This window comes from Bactrocera oleae, chromosome 2, assembly GCF_042242935.1.
Source record: "Bactrocera oleae isolate idBacOlea1 chromosome 2, idBacOlea1, whole genome shotgun sequence".
NCBI lineage: Eukaryota > Metazoa > Arthropoda > Insecta > Diptera > Tephritidae > Bactrocera > Bactrocera oleae.
In genome coordinates this window covers 8,593,691-8,610,799 of record NC_091536.1, presented here as the reverse complement: position 1 = coordinate 8,610,799, position 17,109 = coordinate 8,593,691, and the positions used below count along the sequence as shown (strand labels likewise).

The 17,109-nt window shown below is 36.1% G+C and overlaps 1 protein-coding gene across 1 annotated transcript; it reads left to right on the top strand.

The window, feature by feature from the left end:
- The first annotated feature begins 2,329 nt into the window (after window positions 1-2,329).
- On the top strand, window positions 2,330-6,677 carry LOC106619356 (phenoloxidase-activating factor 2). Its single transcript, XM_014237401.3, has 5 exons — window positions 2,330-2,779; window positions 5,177-5,337; window positions 5,446-5,702; window positions 5,800-6,229; window positions 6,342-6,677. The coding sequence occupies exons 1-5, from the start codon at window positions 2,587-2,589 to the stop codon at window positions 6,501-6,503; spliced, it is 1,203 nt and encodes a 400-aa protein (XP_014092876.2). The 5' UTR covers window positions 2,330-2,586; the 3' UTR covers window positions 6,504-6,677.
- Window positions 6,678-17,109: the final 10,432 nt, after the last annotated feature.

Below are 17,109 nucleotides of genomic sequence, written 5' to 3'. Positions count from 1 at the left end.
GTCATGGACTTAGCTAATTTGAAATTTCTCTGAGAACAAATAAAGGTTGTATTGTTAGAGGCACAGAACTTTGTTTAAAATACAACATAGAAACATAATCTACCATACGTACCTTTCAAAAAGGTAGTCTAACGGAGTCAAATTATCTGACCTCAATAGGTGGCAATTGGCAGGCTTATTCCATAATATAATGTGGTCACCAAACATTTCATCGCAATAAATTGATGCTTGATGTAGGTATCAATCTCAATGCATGTGAGGGTTGGTTTTGAAAAATTAACTTTTTCTAGACGCAAGGGAGTCTGGTAAAGCTCTACAAGATTATTCACAAGCATAAATTCTGCAAGTCCTCTTCTTAGTCCCCAAAATACGAAACACGTTTTTCAGAATTTTTGCATGAAGATTTGCTAAAGTATGCTGAACATAAATGTCAAACAGGTGGGTCTACTTTGACAGCTGGTTTTACAGCTGTTTTCATAGGAAATTCTATAGTTCTAAAAGAACACCATGTATACCTTTGACAGTATGTGTATGCTACCTGCATAAAGAAAAAAAAAATACAACTAAACAAATATTTATCAAAGAATATGTACATATATAATTGTATGCAGACAATTCATTAGATGCGCATGCGCTGTGGCCACTTTTTCTCCGCATACTCTACATTATTCACTATATATGGATGAATGTATGTATGTATGTCTGGTAAATCAAACTATAAACCAACAAATCATATTTTGCGCTGTTGTTGACTTAACTATCACCGCTGTTGCTCACTGCTCGCTGCAATCCATTAAGTTGTTATAATCAAATTATTTGCGCTAACAGTAATTTCACATGTCACACAAGCGCCGTTTTTTAACACTGATTGCAGCTCGTCCAAACGACATACGCTACCATTTTTTTTACACGTTACATTACATTTTACAAAGCTAAATTACTAACCAAACAAAAAAGTTCGAAAAAATTGGAAATCTAACAAAAAACGTCATTTTGCCTTCATGCGCCTGGAAAATCCATCAGCATGCGCTTAATGAACTTTTATTTTTTTTTTCATTGCCTTTACCTTGGTATTGTGTGTATGTACATCGATTTGCAGGTCGCACCGATAACTACTTACCGTCCGATGGCAATGCAAGAGAGATTTACTGTCGTGTAGCACATTCTTCTAGAAGATTACTGACAAAATTTTAACCAAATCGGACTAATAGTTTTTTATTTTTGTACCTTGTGTGGAAACGGGAGTGTTCGGGGATTTTAGAAAAACGTAAAAAGAGTAATATCGGTCGGTGATTTCATTCTAGTTTTTGGAAGAAAAGTCGCTTAATGAAATCAAGGAAGGATAACGACCGTGAAAACTGTTTTAACAAGACCACGGAGGATAACGGTTAAGGTTAATTGAAGGTGTGCGAGATAGCTGAGATAACAGGAATTCAAAGAAGCTTAAAGAGCATCAATTAAGATTATAATTTTAAACCAGAGGTCAGAAAACAATAAAAACGAAGGCAAAAACTGTCCTATCGGTCGGAAAGTTGATGACCACCGTGTTCTGCGATTCATGAGGTGTGGTCTACATCTTCTACCTAAAGTACGATAAAATGGCCACAAGGCGCTATTAAGTCAAATTATTGGCGAGTCGCGACCAAAACAAAAACGCTCTTTCACCATAACAACGCACCGTGTACGCGTAGGTGTACGTCGTCGTCACGGCTATTTTTACTACGAGCTGTAATCCACTGTATTCTCCGGTTTTGACTCCGTTCGACTTCTATTTGTTTCCAAACTAAAAAAAGTTACGTGCTGGACAGAAATTCGATTCGAGTGAGGTGGTTATCGAAGCCATGCAGAGCTACTTTGCAGACTTCAAAAATTCGTGTTTTTCAGACGGGTTAAATGTTAAACATCGTTGGGTCGTGTGTACTGAGCTAACAGAAGACTATGTTGAGAAAGAAGAATAACTATGTTTTCAAAATTTTCATTTTGTTTTTGTTGGCTACGTATTAATCGAACCACCGTCGTACAAACGTGTGTATCATCACAGTGGGGAGGATCGACCGAGCAAACGGCCCTGTGCTCGGATTGTATTCAATAATATTTCATATGTGTTATGTTTCGTTGCCTGACTGAGCAAATTATCCACGAGCGTGTACCAACGAGCACTTCCACGAATTGTTTTTCCCCAGTCATTTATTTACATTGTTATTGTATATTTATTTATTTAGGTGTATTAGTTTTTTTTGCAAGATTCTTCTGCACTCACACTGACCGCTTCAGTTGGAAAATAATAATATTTCATATAAAATTAAAATGTTTCAAATTATGGCGAGCAGTTGACGAACGCTACTTGTCGAGTGGATTACTTTTGTGGCTGACGACTAAGCGTGCAGAGTTGCAAGTGATTTCAAACTGTATTAGTGGCGAACACACGCGATAGCACAACCGATAAATACATTCATACCAAAAGCACACCAAAGTGTTAGCCACACACACACACATACAAATACACACATAGTGACTGTTTGCTTAACAAAGGACCTTCTCACGAAGGATTGTTACATTCATATTCGCAATTTCAATTGACGGAAAATGCATTTCCACTTCAATGAACTCGTTTTTAGTTGTCTGCTGTGCATTGTGGCGCTTTTGTCGGATTACATTCATTACGCGCATGGTTTATCCACCGTTGATACAGTACGTCGCGGTGCAGGATTTACATTTAGCTCAACGAATGGCAGCAGTAGCGGAGACGATAACAATCCTGGAGCTTCGCCGGCAACAGGTGAAACGAGTTTTCAAATGCTTTCTCGTTTGGGTTATGTGAAAGTATTGTGAAAATATTAATTGTATAAAAATACACAGCAACACCAATTTGCTGCACTTAAGAAATTAAGAGTTTAATAACAATAATAATAATATGGCGTTCGACAAAAGTTTGCCAATTTCATAAGTAATTTGACCAGTGTAGGCCCTAAAAGCAGCCTGAGAGCAAACTTTGATAAAAGAATCTGAGGAGACAAGAGGAATCGATTTGTATACCCTAAACAGGGTGTATTAAGTTTGTTACAATGTTTGTAACACTCAAAAGGAAAAGTCGGAGACCTTACGTGACGAGTTGAGTCTGTCCGCCTGTATATACGCGAACTAGTCTCTCAGGTTTTGAGATATCGGTCTGAAATTTTGCAAGCGTCCTTTTCTCACCACAAAGCTGCTCATTTGTCTTAACCGCCGATATCGCATAATTGTAGCATATCGCTGCCATACAAGTTGAACGATCGGAATGAAGTGCCTGTGCGGAAAAGTTTTTTATTTGATGAGGTATCTTCAAGAAATTTGTCAGAGATTATTATCCAAAACATCGCTACAATCTCCGAACAAATTGTTCAAATTAGACAGCTATAGCATATAGCTGCTATCTAAATTGACCTCAATCAAAGTCAGATTGACCTCGATCAAAGTCAGATTTAAGATCTTTTTATATCCTTTTATGCTATAAAAATGCTTCTGAGAAGGATATTATAGCTTCTGTACAGCCGAAGTTAATGTTTTTTCTTTGCTAAGCATGTATTTGAGAGTAGAAAAATGTGTTATATTCACTTGTTGAAAGAAAGGAGTTACAGTTGGCCCAGTAATTTTGAGAATCTTTTTTCAAGATTGCCTCAATGGTCTTTGTCTACATATGTGTTTTTATATTTAAAATAAATACATTTTTTCAGAAAATGGGAGATGTATAAAACAAGTTAAATAATGAGCAATAAATTTGTTAATTATAACAAGTAAGGAAGGGCTAAGTTCGGGTGTAACCGAATATTTTATACTCTTGCAATTTGCCAGGATCAAATCCTTTGAAAGACCTAAAATAAATAAATTTTATAAATATATAACTCATACATTGAATGACATATTCAGCATAGGGTTTGTGAGAATAACAAAAATCATTATATGTATAATATGAGGGCTTGGATAAATCGAAGACCAATATCACATTAAACTATAGTATGTCTAATATTATCTGTTCAGTTAATTTTGTTAAAATATCTTGCATATTGACCGATATATACGGTATAAAGCCAATCGGAAGTTTAAAAATCTTATATTACTATATGAGAGATAGAGATAGTATTGAACCTTCATTAAAGTACCTCACATACCATCACCTGATTTAGTTTAATTGAGGCTAGTGCAAGTTTTCACCCGATTTTATCCATTTTATGCACAAGGATACAATGTTATAAGAAAATCCACTCTCTAATTTCAATTAAGATAACTCACATATTGGCCGATATATGCGGTATAAAGTCATTCGGAAACTCAAAAATCTTTATATTAGGTATAGGGGGACGGGGGGTTCGATGCAACCCATTTTTGGCACACTAGCATATTAATATTATATAAAGATTCTTTGTGAGTTTCTATAACATATCTCACTGGTTGACCCATATTTTCGATGAAAAGTTCGCAATGGGTTCATATATTCGGTACCTGACGATATCCGATGACGGTTCGATATCGTCCATTTTCACATTGCGATATAAAAATGTCAGAATAATGCTACCTACTGAATTTGATTCCGATGCGTTTTTACCAAAATGTAGGCGGTCTTATTTTGACGCCGGTTCTTATTAGGCCGTCTTGTCTATCTTATTGATTTATCGCGCGGTTAGTAGTTTTTGAAAGTCCCGTATACGGGGAGTGGGCGGGGTTACCAAAACTTGTACCGAGCGGTATAGTATGCAACAGTTCCACGCAACCATTGGCTTGGAAGTGCTTAGTGCGCGAACAACTTTTGTTGGATTCGGCTAAATCCACGATTCACCACCTGACACGGTGCCATAGATGTGTTTCGAAGCACCGCTTGCTGAGTTAATTCCCGTCGAAAGTTGTAAAAAAAATTTCGCAATTTAATTCCATTTTTGACCAACATGAATATTTTAAGTTACTGTAAACAACACAAATAACACTCGTTTGTCTAAAGGTTCTAAATATGTATATCAATAATAATGTCAAACTTTGCGAAAAGTGAGTTGCCAGATTGCAACACTAGGGTTGCCGAATTCCGAAATATATAAGGCAACCTACGTATAATTTCACTTATTAGTATTACGTTTCACCAAATAAAGTTCAAGTAAATTTTCTAATTAAATCATCAAATTACATTTACGCCCTCCAAATATTACAGCTTTAACTCGACAACTAATAGTGGGCACCTTTCCGCAACTAACGCTCCCGTCTATTATCTCTTCGTATTGTATTTGTGTGCCGCCAGGCTCTTGTCCTAATCCCTTGCCAACATCACCGACGGACGGCAGTGGACAAATCGACATACGCATCGTGAATAATGTAAGCATGTAATGCAGATTTACATACATACATACGTACTTATATGCATACATACATATGTATATATGAGTATGAAAAATGAGATATTGTTATTTTGATATTCATTAGGCAAGCACTACAAACCCAGTTTTACCCCCCACGTGCAACTATGGACTTCAGCTCTGCTGTCAAGCGGGCCCGTACCAATGCGGACGTCGTTATGCGCCACCGCCCGGTAGTACAGCAGCTGGTGCAGGTCAAGCGCAATTCGGCGAATATCCCTGGGTAGCTGCATTGCTTACCACCGCCGAAGTATATTTGGGTGCCGGAGCGCTAATCACGGCACAGCATGTGCTTACAGCCGCCCATAAAGTTTATAATATTAGGTAAGGTCAACGCGTACTGCTGTTTTTTATGGTGTCGGAAGCTTTGAAGTTTTTCTACGTTTTTGTTTTTTGTTTTTGTTACTTCTCTGCCACACAGCACGTCGTCTTTTAAGGTGCGCGTTGGCGAATGGGATGCAGCAAGCACCTCCGAAGTGATACCTGCACAGGATGTGGCCATCGCCAGCGTTTTCATTCATCCGAATTTCAATTCGGCCAATTTGCAAAATGATGTCGCCATCATACTGCTCGCCTCGACCGTCTCACTGACGACCAAGTCCACGGTGGGCACTGTCTGCTTGCCAACCACCACATTTGTGGGTCAAACTTGCTACGTAGCCGGTTGGGGTAAGAATGATTTTGGGCCGACCGGCGCTTATCAGGCTATACAACGCGAAGTCGATGTGCCGCTCATTACAAATGCAGCTTGTCAAACGATGCTGCAAGCCACGCGCCTCGGACAAACTTTTCAACTGAATAACAGTAGTTTCATTTGTGCTGGCGGACAAGCCGGCAAGGATGCGTGTACGGTGAGTAAAATGTGGCGCGGTTGAGAAGTCGCGTGCGAACCAAGTTTTTCCAACACGTAATGCGCTTAATTATACTCATGTGTGTGTTTCTTTTATTCTCTTCTTCGCACAGGGCGATGGTGGTGCACCGCTGGTCTGTCAGAACAACAATATCTGGTATGTGGTCGGTTTGGTGGCTTGGGGTATTGGCTGTGGTCAAGGTGGCGTGCCCGGCGTTTACGTAAATGTAGCAACGTATTTGGCGTGGATTCAAACAGTTTTAGCTTCTTCTTAATTGGTGACTAAATATCATTAAGTTTCATATAACGTAGCATATAGAATAAATCCTAATGTATGTGCTCGCTTAATTAAAAGCACAATTATGTACATGCTAACGCTAGTTTTGTTATTTCATAAAATAAATAACTATATTTAGGTTAAACCCAACCTTTGATCGATTTGGAAATTATATTAGTGTGTTTTAAAGAAACCTAGTTCAATTGATCAAAGTTAAATTATTTTTTAAGTTTTGCAAAAATAAACTAATGTCATTGCTAAAATCAGAGACACCGCTTCTAAATAGAGTTAAACGCAAAACTGCGTCTTTAAAAAACTTAAAAAGAGGCTAGCGGTTTCCAATATTAATATGATGTTTAATTCATGCCACTTCTGCGGCCATTGTATTCTGCAATTAGGCTCACAAGAAATGCGTTATCATTATTCAGCATGCAGCTAATACCAAGTTTATAATAAAAATATTGAATTTGTGACCAAAAAATTAAAGTTACATGTTTCTTCGTCATATGTCATATCATATTATTATCACCAATAATGAAATGTCCAACTATTTAAAAACTGACGGCATGTGAGTATAAATTTTACTGCCATTTCAGCGGTTTCTATAAAATTCAGGGCGAAGCGGATTAATGTCATATCTTAACATCGAGGGTGAACACCTTAAATAGCTACTGTCACTAAGAATTTTTCTCAGTGTTGTACATTCTTTATAAGTTTTCATTACATCAAATTCTTTGACAGTCATGATCAACAATAAAAATGGTATTATGGTACTTGTATAAAATATACTTTTTTTTGACGTAATGTCATTGAAATTGCACTATTGTCATTTGCGCGTCATTGAACGTGACATAGTCAAAATAATGCATTTTTTTTTAAATTTATCACACGGAAAATACTAGTATAACTAATAATTTTGTATAAATATACAGTAAATATGTTTTGAGAGACTTTAACGCTACGTGTTAGACATATTAATTCGAACTTTTGTTTTCACCATGTAAATATGTGATCTACCTTAATGAACTAAATAGGAAAGCAAGTAGCGACAAAATTTGATGGTTTCATTAAACTCGTGGGATAAACTACATATGTGTGCGAAAAAGTATTACCACGTTTTTCATGAAAACTCCAGTTCTATATAAAAATAAAACATTTAAAATATCCTCGGCTTAATTTAATTTTCGAATATTCGCACATAACAGACAATAATTTTGTGGCACAAAATTTACAGTTAATTGAATTTTTCGCTGTTGTATGTCTGGGAAATAGATTCAACCAAATACGCAAATGCATATAATTATCAACATTTGTATGAACACACCCATTAACAAACGTCCGTGGATGAATAAATACAAAGCAAACAGAAAGAAGTAAAGAAGGGCTTAGTTCGGGTGTAACCGTATATTTTATACTCTTTCAAATTTTACGGATTAAAGCTGGCGAAATACCTCTAGGTGTTGGCAAAACTTTATATTAAAAAATGTTACGAAAGACTTCAATATTCATTATAAAATCATCCTTAAATAAGAAATATGTGATATAAACTCAATCGAAGATGCTAAATTTAATAGATTTAGTTGATGTAGAAAATGTCGGCCAGATGATCGAAATTGTTTATATTGGGAATATGGGGTTTGGCCCAGTTTCAATTCCATTCATATTGAATTGTGGTAAACCACACAATTTTCGAGGAAACTTGCCCATTTAATTTCACTAAAATATCACACATTTCGATCAACCTTAACGGTTTAAAGTCAGGTGAAAATTTGAAAATCATTATATAAGCCATATTGAGGACAGAGAAAGGGACTGGGAGTTTAGACATTGTTCAGGTATACTTGAGAATATATTTTCAAACAATTTTATAAATATATAACTCACGAACTGAACGACATATTCGTCATAAGGTTTGTTAGAAAAAAGAAAATCATTATATGCAGTACATATGTATGTAGGTATATGTGAGTGGGGATAATTCGTATATATGGTATAAGACCAACCGGAAGTTTGAAAATTTTATATTAGGTATATGGGGTCTAAGGAATGAATTAACCCGAATTTATATATTTTTTATATGGAGGCCAAGTCAAGTTTTTACTTGATTTAATACATTTTAGAAACAAAGTTTGTAGTAAAATACGCATTCTCATTTTCATTAAGATAACTCACATATTGGCCGATATATGCGGTATAAGGTAAACCGGTGGTTTGAAAATCTTGGTATTAGGTATATGGTTGCTAAGAGAAGCCTTCATCCGATTCAACCCATTTTTTACTTACAGACATTTTGTTATCAGATTTCAAAAGTTTGCTTAGAATTTCAATAAAATATCTCACAGATTGACTGATATTTTCGATAAAACGTTCACGGTAGGAACTAGGTATATGGGGTCTTGATCTGTTGTAGTCCGATTTTGACAATTTTGGCATTAGCACATAGGAATGTTAAGATTAATTAAGATTAATTACATACCAAATTTGGTTGATATCGGTTGAGTAGGTCCAGAGATATGGGTTTTCACCTAAATATGGGCGGTGCCACGCCCATAGTTTTATTTTATGTGAAACGTTAATGTTTTTGTCAAAAATCACATGTATCAACTTTTATTACGATATCTCAATTTTACTCAAGTTACTGCTTGCACGAACACACAAACGGAGGGACAGACACTCCATCCTGATCATTTATATATAAATATATAACTGCATATCTATCTCGATTAGTTTAAAGTGATACAAATCAACGTTAGGTGCACAAAACTATTATACTCTGTAGCAACATGTTGCAAGAGTAAAAACAAAAATACAAAAAACGCCACATAGATTGCCGACAATTTATGAGTACGAGGTGGCGGGGCATAAAACTGAATATGCAGAATACCAATTGCGACCGCAAAAAGGACATTAGCAAGTTGAATGGAATGCATGTACCAACAGGTGTGTCGCTGAATCGCAATTGTGTGACAGCGGAATGCGATGAGTAGCTTCTTTATGCTCTAGGGAAATGGCAAAAGGCAGCACTTTAGCGCGTTTCTACTAAAATTTATTCTATGGTATGTAGATTACAATGCTACTTTCGCTCTTTTGTGTGTGTGGTTAGATTAGTTGGCGCTTATAGTTAGAATTTATTTTGCTATTCATTTCATAGGTTTAGTAGCTAGTTAGAGTAGGCATTCAAGGACACATACGTGGATACATGAGCTCTTAGAATACCTGCTGAATGGATAAGTGCCGCTTTATACTGCTGAGAATTATATATTAACACAAAGTTACGCTTAAATTCAGTTCCTGGTGGAATAGTGCTATATACATATATTTTTACAGTATTTTTGAGTTAAGCCATCGCTAATTAGAATCAGAGTTCCAGTAACGTACAGTTAGCTACATCATAATTTCATCTATGAAAATTTGAAGTGACCCAATTATTGGATAGTCGAGATAGCTCAGTTGGTCTGACTTGAATGATTTAAAGTCCCATAGTGTCGTAAAAGATTTTCAAAGCTCTCTTGACAATTTAATATTTAATGCTGTAAAAATATCCCAATAAGATAGCTTAGTTGAGAACAATACTTTTAGTAGAGTTTCATTACCTGGTCGACTATTACCACCGATGTGTAAGCAATTCCGATGATTTTATTAAATAAGGCCTCTTTAAGTATTTTATAATCAGAATGATTCTCATTGGTATGATTTCTCTGCATAATATAAATTTTTGAAAATATTATGAGGCAGAACAATGTTCTAAACGGACTGGTTGGTGATCATATTTGATTAATCGATGTTATAATAGGATTTTATCTTAGACAAATAATTTTGGAAAAATTTCTTATTAGACTTATTTGTCAGGTATTTATGTATCTCACGATCATTACTTTTTTTTAGTTTTTGAATTTGAGATAAACTTAAGCAAAACAAAAAACATTCTCACCACATGAAATCCCTTTTTTTTTAAATGCGACGCGGACAGAGTTTTGGGCCGTACTTCTATTTTTATTAGTGATGCGGTCTTTATATTTTCCAACAAATTAGTTATAAATTTCCACCAAACTATTTATGGATTTAATAAAAGCATTTTCCGTGATTGAAAAACATTTCCAATTGAAAATAAATATATATTTTTTACTACGATTGTGATTTGACCACATGACATACTGAATATTAGCCATGTACAAAACACTCCACACCGCCGCCCGCCGTTTTCCTAGTTATGCAATGCAAATTTAGTGTATTTCTAAGAAAATAAATAAAAAAGCTACACTGCCCGAAGTAATTCCAGAAATGCCACGTTAAACAGGTTTTTTTTTTTGTTGTTGTCGGAGGGGGAATCTTACATAGATACCGATATTTATTAGTATGCAGTATGCACGATTCGTACTGGCCGCTAAGGGGTACACCTCTTTCGGGACCACGCCCAGTCAGGAGTATCGTCCCAAGTTGGACTTGCGGCGCAGTACGCCTACGTACTAAACCCTGACCTCCGTCACCTGCAGCTTTGGTGAAAGACCCTGCGGTACCGCCGTTAGGCATTTCATCGCAGGGTCAGCTTAGCCTTTTGGCTCACATCATTTGTTCGCTATTCGCGGCTCAAGCTTCACTGCTTCTCTGTCTTTCGGCTCTTCTTAGCTCTTGGATTATCAGAGCTGTCGTCTTTTCCATAATGCTCCATACATGTCTCGATTCCAACATGTGAGGCACTATATTATCTGGAGTTATTTGGTCTGCCACTTTTTTTTACAGATTCTGTCTTTCTTTTGAAATTTTTGGGCAGTGAAAATAGATATGCATTGCATTTTCGTTACTGATACCACAAAAGGAGCAAGCGACTCCATTGTCATGTCCGTACTTATGCAAGTACTCTCGGAAACACCCATGCCTGTACTTTTTGTTGGCAAAGGTTTCTTCTTGGCCGTTCCATGTCCTTGTTGATATTTATCATTATTGCCAGATGATCACTCTGGGTATATGTGTCAGACACCCGCCAGTCTGTTGATCGCAATAACGATCTGCTGGCAAAAGATATATCAATACTGGAGCCACGTCCATTCTTTTCAAAAGTGTTTTGTGTCCCTGTGTTCAACAGTACAACGTCTAGCAGACCGAAGGCTTTGAGCAATGTACTGCCTCTGCGGTTAGTGGCTCTGCTTCCCCATTCTAGAGCCCAGGCATTAAAGTCCCCTGCAATTTTGTTAGGTGTGGTGGTCATTTCTTCTTTCACAACTTCGTCCAGTATTTTTTCGTAGTCAGTATGCGATATACTTGGCGGTATGTAGCAACTGTAAAAATAAATCCCACATATTTTACCTCGTGTGACGTACGCATTTTGCGTGAGTGGTGCAACCTTATTGGTGGTATCTGAGACCCACGTGTTAGTGCCTTTATTTTTATATTGTTCACAAATTTTTGCTATGTCAATATTGTTTTCATAGGCCGTTTGCGTTAAGAGATCCTGAGCTGCCTCGTAGTGGTTCAAGTTTATTTGCAGGATCTTCACTTCTTAGTTTTACTACATGCTGCTGTGTAGATGGGGCATCTTCGGCTTCCTATTTGGTGGTCAGTGTTCGTTCTCCCACTGTTTTTGCACGCAGTACAAAAAGGTTTGTTAGTACAAGTTTTGGCCCGGTGGCCCGCTTCTCCGCATTTAATACAGCACTGACTCCTGTCCAAGCATCTAAAACATTTCCTCAGTTGGTGCTGCTCTCTTATTCTGCATACTGTCCAGCCGATCTTTATCTTTTGCGCCTGCAATAGATATTTTGCTTCTTGCACCGGAAGATTTATCACTGCTTTTTGGGTGCCTGCGTAGGCCGCTCTGATGCTTTTTATTTGAAGACGGATCGCTTCTGCAATGCGTTAATCAGGTGTCGCACTTTGTTTGTGATGTATCTTATGCACTTATGTCGCGTGTCGCATGACACAAATAACAACAAACGATACACAAATATTTGACACAAGCAGCTGCAACTGGAAATGACTCACTACTGGCGACTATAAACTAACAAAGAGCCGAGATATAGAAATCTACATGTACATATAAGTATACATATACTTGTATATATATGTATATAAACACTCCTCATCAAATACTGTGCTCATATATCGTTCACATACGCAAATGCCTGTGTGTGCGTGCACGAATATGTTGTGCTATTTACATGCATACTTAAGCAGCCAATTCTTAACTGTCGCCCAACTACGGCGACCATACATATATATGGACATGCACACACACAACTGCAGCCACAACGTTAGTTGCGCCTCAAGGCTCCTTTGCTCCACTTCGATTTGGCATTTTCCCCAGTTCGGCGCATTGTGTCGGAGCCGTTGGGCTGCCGCTTGCTGGGTCAGTCGGTCTGTTGGTCGACGCATTTTTATTGCTGCTTTGTGTTGCCGCAAATGCAATCTTTGCTCGAAAATTTTTCTTACTTTTAGTTAGCCAGCACTATACAGTAACGCCTGTTTGCCCTTATTCAATTTGAAGTGTTGTTGTAGATTTTCTTGCTTGTTTTTGATGTTTTTCTTTTCATATCTCCTTTCACTTTTTAGTCGAACTATTCGACACACTTTATAGTTGGCATAAAATTGGGCAATTGACCGTTGTCTGAACTTGCCTTTGAATTTGATTCCGTTACTTTTGTTTTTGTTTGTTGGCCCTCAAATAATAACAGAGCGCGAAAAGTGAGAATGGAAAATATAGAAGAAATATTCAACAGAACTTTGCAGTGAGCCACTAGAAAGCATAAAAAGCGTTACGAAAAGGATAACGCAAAAAAAAACACAAAAAGTATAAAATCAGCTGCACGAAATGTGTTGTTGCTTGTTGCTTTGTTGAATTTCCAATTGTTTTGAATTTAGTCAATGTGTTGGATTCTGCGCAGTGCGTGCGGTAGTATAAATGGTGTAATGAGGAATATTTACTCTTAAAGAGGATAAAATGTTGTATTTTTAAGAGAGAGAATAAATTTTTTTTAGATTAAAATATCTTCTGCAGTACTTTTTGAACAAAAAAAAAAATACCAATCTTTAAAAATTTCATTAATTTTAAATAGTTTTGCAGGTATAAAATAAACAAACAAAAAAAAAATTTTATTTCGGCTCCACCGAAACTAAATTCTTGTCACAGGTGCATTTCATATAGCATAAAAGGGTATACAAATTTGTATCTTGACTTTGATCGATCAGTTCGTATGGTAGTTATATATTATAGTGATCCGAGCTGAATAGTTTTTTCGGAGATTGTACCGTTGTCTTGGATAATAATCCATACCAAATTTTGTAAAAATATCTTGTGAAATAAAATAGCTTTCCACAAAAAGACTAGATTTTGAACGATCAGCTTGCATGGTAGCTACTTGTATATCCTATAGTAGTCTAATAGCAGCTCCGACATATGAGCAGCTTCTTGGAGAGAAAAGAACATGTGTAAAATTTCCGATCGATAACTCAAAAGCTAAGGGAATATTTTGCGTACATACAAACCAAAACGGCTAAATAGACTCAGCTCGTTATGCAGCTCATTTATATATTCTATGGTTGCTGTCGTTTCCATCTCGTTGTTACAAACTAAAGTGTATAAGGCATTAACACTGTTTGTTTTTATAGCGGTAATACTCTCCAAACAGCCATGGTATTTTAGGTAAGTAATAATATTTTGTATGTTGGGGTCCGTGGTTTGGTTTAATAGTTAGTTTTAAGTACATTTGTCAACAAAAGACTGTCAAATCAGTTGCATTATACAACAACTGCATATTCTTAGAGCGATTTTAATTTAAATTCTCTTCTTTGAAATTACTCTCTTTCATGTCCTTAACAATTCATTTCCTTCCGGTTTGCTCTGAAAATTAGTCAAAGACAACTACTCAATCTCACCGCTTAGTAAATGCAAGCTCTACTTTATACCCAAGCAACTTTTATTTGCAAACTGCCTTCGTTATGAGTTCAGATCACAGACGGAGTAAAATCTAAAATTATTTTGTAGTACAGTGTAAAACCTAAGATAAGCATATAACTTAGAATAAATCGGTCAGGGTGGGAGGGCCACATCTGGAGAATTATACTCTGAACAGGATATATTAAGTTTGCAAGAGAAAGACCCTGCGAAGACCCTATAAGTAATATATGTACTTGGTATTGCCTTAAACGCTATTACAACGTTTGCAATGCATACAGCGAGGAGTAATTCGCAGAAAGTGTCGTTATTTTTTATTATAATTTGTATGCAGTGTCTACTCTTATATATTAAATTCAGTTCAGTGTTTGCTTACGCTTATTAACAATGGAGTGGAGAGCGCTAAAGTAAATCGTATTTTGTCGATTGCTTTATATAAGTGTGGAAATAGCGCAAGTAACATTTATGTGCTTTTCAAAAATTTTAATATTTCGAGAATGTTGGTTTATCGCTATCGATCGTTTTTCCACGCGTCTACAGTTGATGGCAGAAAGAGAAGTGGTCATGCTCGCGTTGTTCGGATCAACTCAGCCATTAAAACTTTTCGCAAAAATCTCCTTAGAAAACAGCAAATTATGCCGAGGGAAATATATATATCGACCAAATCAATGTCGATCAATGACAAAATCTTCCAAAGACACAAAAAATATTATTCCAAGCGTTAAAAGTGGTCACCCTCCAGCGGCTGTAATGGTTTGACACTTTGTTACATATCACACGTATTTAAGTCTTATTTCTCATACATTTACATTCTGTTTTGAGTAATACATAAAATTGATTTCAGGGGTGTTGTAGAATCTGATAGTTGTCGGAATGAGAATTGAAACCGATAAAAAAATATAGTATGTGTGAATTGAATTCAGAAATTATTGGTTTGTGAGTTTATGGAAAAAACCATATATTATATTTTAAGAGGATTTACAAAACATAATAAACGTAATTTAACATCCAAATGCGTCTTTATTCAGCCGATAATGTGATCAAAAATTACTATGACAATCATACGAGTAAATGCAAGAGTATTAACGTTCGGCTGCACCTTTTCTACTTCTTATTTTCACATTTTGAGTAATATATAAAGTTGATATTAAAATACTTGAAAGCATACTTAGAAGCAACGCTTATAATGTTGAAACTTTCGAAAGCTTTTGTTTGTTGGGAGTTCAAAGAATAATTCACTTTCACATGCATACACAAATATCCATACATACTTGTGCATGCATACATATTGAAAGCAGTGGTGAATATCCTTACAGTCAAAGCAAGAAAGCTGAACTCATATTTACAGGCTGCCACGGCACGATGCCTTCAGTCCGTCCTAAGCATTCACACGTAGCAGACGCCAAGGAAACGTGAAAATATAAAGCGGCAACGGTATTATCATAAATATAATAAATTTGTTTGAATTGAATTTGAATTCAAAAATTATGCCAAACAACTGAAAGTGATATGTAAGGAAGAAATTTAATCGCTGAGTAATTTCTTGAAATAAAATATTATTATGACACTTTAAACGAAAGTAAGCATTTAGTTAATTAAAAAAGTGTGTATTAAAGTTTAAAGTGTTGCGTGTTTACTTATGTTTTTTTCTGCGACAGTTCGCTGACGAATTATTTATGCGCTGACTAAGTTTACTGCGTTTCTCAGATTTGTCAGTAAGTTTTGTGGCAATTTAAGAAAGTTGGTCATAACTTTGCATATGCTAAGGTGAATGCGGGCGCAAAAACAAAAAGCAGCTTGGCGGTTGCACGGAGAAAAGTTGCTTACACAATACTCGCAGTTGCCGCCTAACAACTGCTGAGCGCCTGCTGCACACACTAATTCGCATAAAATTTGTTTCACAACGCACGCACACATATACGTATATATATATATATATATATATATATAGTGCATACATACTTATGTATTATGTATGCGATTTAATTTTCTCTTGTGCTAGTTTATTTTATGTTGCTACTTGTTGTTTTTGTTATTACTCATTTCCTGTTATTATTGTTGTAATTGAAATTTTGAAAACAGGTGGAGACAGTGTGCTGAAGTTCGGTGTTGTGTAATCAACGGTGGCAAATTCGTGAAGTTAATCCATTTAATATGCCAAGAAGATGGGTCAAAAACGAAAGCGAAGTGAATGAAAAGTGAAATTAAAATTTCAATAAAAATAATTTGTATTAAAAAATTTAATAAAAAATGCATTAAAAATAATTTTTTTCTAAATATGTGTTCGTGTTAAGCTCAATTTAACGAAAAGCCGTGAAAATCTCCGCTGAAAGTTAATACATACGAGGCAAAAAAACTTGCTTGACCAACAGAAGAGTTAGTTAGTTAAGGCTTAACGGTAAATGGCTTTTTGAAAGTGTTGAAAATGTTGGATAAGGGGCATTAAGCGGTCGCTGTGTGCCAACACATAGAAAACTAACAAGCTTACGGATTTGAATCAGAAAAATGCTGTAGAGTGGAAAATGAAGCGCGTAATTTGCACGCAGATGTCCTTGACTACGTCTGCTTGTATTTTGTTGTTGATCTAACTGTGACTCAACTTACGCACACCATTTCTGTCAATAATTTTATTATTCATTAGTTTTTCGTTGCTTGTTGACATAAATTGAAATATTTTAATAAGTAATTGAAACAATAAATATTCTGATATACATTA